General features: G+C 38.9%; 1 protein-coding gene across 2 annotated transcripts; it reads right to left on the minus strand.

Annotated features, from left to right (window-relative positions):
- Positions 1 to 359: 359 nt before the first annotated feature.
- Positions 360 to 2707, minus strand: LOC141812647 (leucine-rich repeat receptor-like protein kinase PXC1). 2 transcript variants are annotated; one of them, XM_074700662.1, is made up of 3 exons: positions 1810 to 2707; positions 1232 to 1606; positions 360 to 1118 (listed from the first exon to the last, which is right to left on the minus strand). In XM_074700662.1, the coding sequence occupies exons 1-3, from the start codon at positions 2666 to 2668 to the stop codon at positions 565 to 567; spliced, it is 1788 nt and encodes a 595-aa protein (XP_074556763.1). In that variant the 5' UTR covers positions 2669 to 2707; the 3' UTR covers positions 360 to 564. The 2 variants fall into 2 exon arrangements, with proteins under 2 accessions (XP_074556763.1, XP_074556762.1); XM_074700661.1 differs by having other exon boundaries at positions 1232 to 1609.
- Positions 2708 to 6551: the final 3844 nt, after the last annotated feature.

Raw genomic sequence — 6551 nt, forward strand, 5'->3', positions numbered from 1 at the left:
CCAAGGTAGGAGCCTCCTTTGATAGGCATCAAATCTTAGTAGTATTGAATGGTCGATTAATAGTCATTCATTGCCTTCATGTCGGTTGGCTTGAAACATTAGCAGCTAGCTTAATGTTCGGGAGATTATGGTCCGTCATTAATGTCCGACTGTTTCAGGTTAGATCATTAATGTGTCCGTTCACAAAGCAAGGATAAAAAATAATTCATTTGGCAAAATATTAACTGATCTACTTAAGCAATTTTTATGTCGATTGATTCGACATTTGACTCTGATAGATCACACTCATACATGAGTCAATTGGGTGACCTTGGATTTGCACCCGGCAAGCACATGAGAAAGAGCCTCTCACTTATATATGTTCACAACACTAAAAGGTTATAAATCATTATAAACCAATCTCAAAGCCACAAACCCCCAAATATGAGACTACCCTCCCTGAGTTCATTTTTTATCCATTTTCATTCACTTTTCCAACACTAACAAGGATAAATCAACTAAAAATCTTACAACTCCAAGCTGTTATGCTGACAAACTTTGCACACCAGATGTTTTGCTTCTTTCTCAGATTTCTTCTATTCTCTTGACCACATCGTTCATAACTGGACGCCGTTCAGGATCTAACTCTAAACAATCAAGAGCAATTTGAGTCAGCTTCAGCATATCTGAATACCTCTCTTTCTCCGAAGCTATTTCCATGTCCAGGATATCAGTAGGCCGACTGTTAGTGACATTGGATCTCACCCACCCTGGTAGATCTTCCTCATCTCCAGGAAATCGACCCGTAACGACCTCCAGAAGAACGAGACCGAAACAATAAACATCAGCCTTGTCTGCAAGCTTCATGCCCTGAGAAAATTCAGGTACCTTTCCAACCGCCAACCTGTGGACTTGAGTTGAAGGTAGGATAGAGTAGAAACCATAATCTGTGAGCCTAGAATTGTATTCTTTGCCTTCATCGTTATGATCAATGAGAACATTTGATGACTTCAAGTTTGCATGAGTAATTTTGTGAAACCGCGTGCTTTCGTGGAGATAGGCTAAGCCCCTTGCTATTCCCTTCACAATATTCAAGCGCGATTCCCACTTCAAAACAATCCTTGCCTCACCTCGGTTATCTGAGACCACGAGACAAAGCATATACCAGACATTTAAACATTTAGTTTTACTCGAACGTAATTTTTGTACAAAAATGGCGATCAAAATTTAGTAGAGTTAGTTTAGTTACTACCATGTAGAAGCTGAAACAAGTTTCCCCCGGAGACATGCTCAAAGACGACCAGCTTCTCCTGCTTGGAGCAGTGGAAGGAAAGCATCTCCACCAGGTTCTCGTGCCTCAACCTTCCCAGTAGCTGCATCTGTTGGACAAACTCCTCCTTGCTGACTCCATTGGCGCCGAGCAGCCTCTTCACCACCATGATAGGACCCGACTCCGGTATTGCTCTGAAGGTGTTCCCCAACTCCCCCTTTCCCAACCACTCTGCCGGAGATTTCATCAGATCGTCGAGGTCACAGGTAGCCTTCTCTTTGTCGTAGAACATCAAGTTCTTGTTTTGATTCGCCTCTGATATGGTCTCTGAAGTTCCTGAGCCCTTTGCGAGGGAAGCTTCTACAATTAAGTGGAATAACAGCTTAGTATATCGCGAGGGAATTTCATATCAGTTGGCATACTAAACCTTAAGATGAGTAGGATAACACTTCAATTTATATATGCAACAGAAATTGTGTATTTTCCTAATTTTTTTTATTGAATTATGATAAGCAATCAAATTTATATGATGAATAGATGTGGAAAGTGCAGTGCCATACCTAGATCAAATGCTTTCTGTGTGGCCTTCTTACTCCGCCTCTTCAAGCAGAACAAGAAGCAAACCGTCACCATGCAAACGACTGCCAAGGCACTGATAACGATCAAGACAATAGCCCAAGACCTCAATGACTTGCCGCTCGATAAACTGCTCGCCCTGGTGCCTGTTTGCCCGCTGGGAGGAGCTGGAGAAGCTGGGGAGGAGCATGGGTTGGACAAAGGCTTGCCACACAGCCGCAAGTTGTTCGCAAATGAAGTGGTTGGAAACCCTTGCAACACAGGGTTGTTCGGGATCCTTCCTTCAAGGTGGTTGTATGACACATTGAACCGTCCCAGTGCTTGCTGATTAAATGCTGGAATTGTTCCAATGAGATTGTTATCCTGGAGCTCCAACTGAGCCAAGTTAGGCAGAGCCACAAACTGCAGAGGAATCGTTCCCGAGAATTGATTGCTCGCAAAGGAGACAACTCGGAGATTGATAAGCCCCTGGAGAGTAGGAAGCGTGCCGTAGAGGGCGTTATTGCTAAGATCAAGGGAGGCCAAGTACCACAGATTTTGGAGAACTGTGGAAGGGATGGAGCCTGAGAGTCGCATTCCTGGAAGGGAAACGCCAGCCACTCTTGAGTTCTGGCAAGTGATGCCAAACCATTGGGATCCATTAGTGGAGCAAGGAGAGCCAGTCCAGTTCGCATAGAGGATTAGAGGAGGGCTAAAGGAATTGCGAAGCTGAATCAGGTCGGCAGCTTCGCTTCCATAAAGCACATGTTGTCTTGATCTATTGCCTGAAGCTGCAATGCATGTGAGCTCCAGCAACAAAGTAGCTATGAATAACATGGGCATGCTTTTGCCACTGAAATCCATGGAATTAAGAAGGGGGAGCAAGGAGATTGGAGATATAGATAGCACATGTAAGAGAAGATTGAGGAAGAAAGGAAGACGAGTGACCTTTTTAAAGGTGGCGTATTGATTTTGTCAAGTAATGTTGGTCAACAACTCAGTCTGCTAAGACCTTCAATGAATTATTTGAAGCTTTGCTGACTGAATAGCCGTTAGGGGAGGTGAGAATGGTTGCACCAATGATTGGAACAAGGAGAGGCAGCCTCATGCTAATATATATTTGGTATTGGTGACATTATTAATATCGCAGTTCAATTTAGGTGGGAGGAGATCATCTGATGATGTGAGAGTATTCAGTATTCAAATGATTGGTACACCTGGACAGATTAATCTCTCTAAATTAACAGAACAAAGCAAGATTTGTCCAATTCTTAATCAAGAACAGAACAAATATGTTAATCTTAGAATTAATATTTCTAAACTACCCTGCTAACTTAATTGTAGAAGTGTTCGCTTAGACTAACTATAGACTCTACATCGTCCAAAATTTAAGTCATTCATCGTGGATCACAAAGTAGGACCACTGATGGCGGTTAATATGTTTGAAAATAAAATTTAGAAGGAAAAAAAACACTGGAAACAACAGCTGACGACCAAAATTAGATGTTCTAGGTTCAAAACAACAAAGAACAGGAGAAATATTGTACCTAATTGTTGGTAGTGGGGGATGTGAACAATTATGCAAACTATCCATGTGTCATACTTTTCGAACTACTCTCCTTGTGTCCGAGTTTCAGAAAAAGACTGCTAGATGAGAAGGATGAGAACTTTGTTCTTATCAAGTAAAGAGTGCATTATCTCCAGAGGAGAACATTCAAGTTCGAGATGAGGAATTTAATTTGTGGAACCGTGAAGGATTGTTAGTTGGTAATCGTCCTTCCGATGACAAACACGGTGAATAAAATTGACAAGGAATCATTGTTTACAATTTTATGTTGTTCATGCATATCACAATTCTACATTGATATCAGAGTGATTATTTAATATGCATGTTCTATCGTATCATTAAATTACAATTTTAGTATGCATGAACAGAATGAGATGATATGCATGGTCTATCGTATCGTTAAATTGTAATTTTAGAATGTATGTACAAAATGAGAAAAAAAAATATTGTTCATGGAAAAACTTATAACTTTATCATGTATGTATGGTTCGTAAAAAAAAATCATGATCAAGTAAGATACTTTTCATGCGAAGAAAACTATACTGTTTAAGCTCAAAAAAAAAAAAACCTGAACACTAAATTATTATTTATGCATTGGGAAAAAAATATCAGTGAGGTTACTGTTCATGAGGAAAAGTCATGAACCCTAGGTTACTGTTTACGCAAAAAAAAAAAAAAAAAAGAAAAGTAACCTTAAAAAACTGTTCATGAAAAAAGGTTAACTGAAAGCGTGTTGAATTTTTTTTTGTTATTTCTTCATGCTTCTGCTTCAATTATGGCTTAAAAAAATTGGGCTTGGGCTTAAAAAATTGGTTTGGATAAAAGTCCAATTAGATTAATTCTAATGATGACATTGGATCAAGCTTACACTCGAGATTTGGTAACTCAGTCAAACTCGGTCAGTCGAGTGTTGCTGATTGAGTGCTGCTAAGTGCTTTGACACAAGGCTATCAAGTCGTGTTAAGTGGTTTCGGCATGAGAATATCGAATGAGACTCGAGATGATGAAGTCGAGTTAGACTCAAACATAGCTAACAACACTTGGATTCCAACTTCAGAGTTGGCTAAATCTCACTCAGAATTGATACGAATAATTCGGACTTGGGATGCCAAGAAGGATATTCAACGAGCCAAGTGCAAACCTAACGTGTCGAGTGGTTGTTTAGAAGAACAACTCGGACTCAAATTAAACAACTCAAACTCAGTCGGCTTATGGAATCAGCATTGTCTACAAATCCAGCGACTCTGGTATGTCGAGTGGGTACTTGGACTCAGTTAACAGCGTGACTCGAGTTTGCTGTGTGGGGATGCTGCCGAGTCGCCAAGATGTACTATCGAGTGGGGGCGTTGGCAAAGTCGTCTGAGATATACCTACTCGAATTCAACTTCGACTTAAGGAGTTTATTTTTGATCGGACTCAGGCAAACAAAGCGCACTGGCACTCGGGGTGCTCAGCAGGAGGTGGTCACATACTCAAATCCACTTGGACCATTTGGAATCTGGATTCAGTAGTTGACAGAACAGTTGACTGGAATTTTTCTTGATTGTATATGTGTTGTGTATTGGTTCTATGTATATTTGAATTGGAATGAGCTAGTTTTGTTACTGGTTTGTCGATTTTATACTAACTTTATTGATTTCAATTTTAAATTACATAGACGATATGCATTATGGATACTATATAATCCTTCTTATAGAGTCAAAGGACACATTAGGAGGCTTGATAAATTATTCTAGAGACTCAAGCAGTATGATTTTTTTATCCTGGGCAATTATAGGATTTGGGCCTTAGTGCGCTCACTGCCAACCAATCAGGCCTTAATGCGCTCACTGCTAACCAATCTCAATGAAGTAGCACATCATATATGGGGTGCTGTGAAGGATGCATCACATATGCACAGTTGTGTATAGAGCTATTTCAAATGTGGATTAGAAAATACCCACCTCAAGAAGGTGTTCCTAAAGGGATTGAGAAAGATCTAGAAGAGGATCCAAATGTGGATTCAGAGAATCAAGAAATCAATCTGCCTGAGTTGCGCTAGTTGAGCGATAGGAATTATATTGATAACTACTACACTAATGTTTGCCCTAGTTGGAGTAGTAGTGACCTATCTAGTTTCTTAGAGTTGTTTATGATTTTATGTTATATATTAACATAGTTTGTGACTATGAAAAAGTATGTTATGTGTTAACAAATTTAAAAATTTTATGCTATGTCTTAACATAGTATGTGACTATGAAAAAGTATGTTATGTGTTGATAAACTTGAAAACTTTATATTATGTGCTAACATACTATGTGACTATGAAAAAGAATATTATTTATGTGTTGACAAACTTGAAAATAGAAGCAAAAAATCATAGTTGATTTCAAAACCACTTTTGAACCCTTCAGCAATTATAATTATTTATGCATCTATTCCTTTCACTCATCTTATACCTGCTTGATTCATGACATGGTCTATGTGTCATCCCCCACTAGGTTGACTACGTTCACACCTAGCCCAAGCAGTAGTTCCTCATCCTGCGAATTCAAGTTACTCAAATCATCTGTCCAAAAGGACCATCCCCTTGATGTATTTTTACTTTGGCCAAAGACTTACGAGTAACAATCCTGACAAGTAGTCATAGGGTATACGTCTACTAATAAAAGGAATGGTGAATCCTTTATGGGTTACTCAATCACCTTTGGATACTTTGACTTATACCCAATCATCCTGGCTCTACACCTCTGTAGAGACATTTGCTTAAAATGTCAAAGTATAAGTCTTCATGACCAACATAACTTGAATATCCCAAATTGAAAGAAACTTACACTTGAGATGCAATGAGATCTTCATATACATATATAGAACCATATGAAATCTCATGGCAGATCACATTTCGATGAACAGGTTACCCTTAATCGGTATCCATATGTTATCTCTCAACATCGCATTGTTTCTAACCAGTTAGGATTGACTACTTAGTTAAACCAAAGAGTCTAACATATGTTAGTATTATAGAATCAATAATGTTCAGTCTCATCAATTTATCGACTAGAAATATTTCAATACGTACATAATTACACATGAAGAGATACCTATTAATTGTGATTCAATCAGAATTTCTCACGCTATGCATTATATTGTGGACTTCATTAATTGAATTTAAGATCTAATCAGATACATAGAGAATATACA

Source organism: Curcuma longa, chromosome 19 (genome assembly GCF_044706935.1).
Source record: "Curcuma longa cultivar G26 ecotype Majalengka, Jawa Barat chromosome 19, ITB_CL_G26_1.1, whole genome shotgun sequence".
NCBI classification, from domain to species: Eukaryota; Viridiplantae; Streptophyta; class Magnoliopsida; order Zingiberales; family Zingiberaceae; genus Curcuma; species Curcuma longa.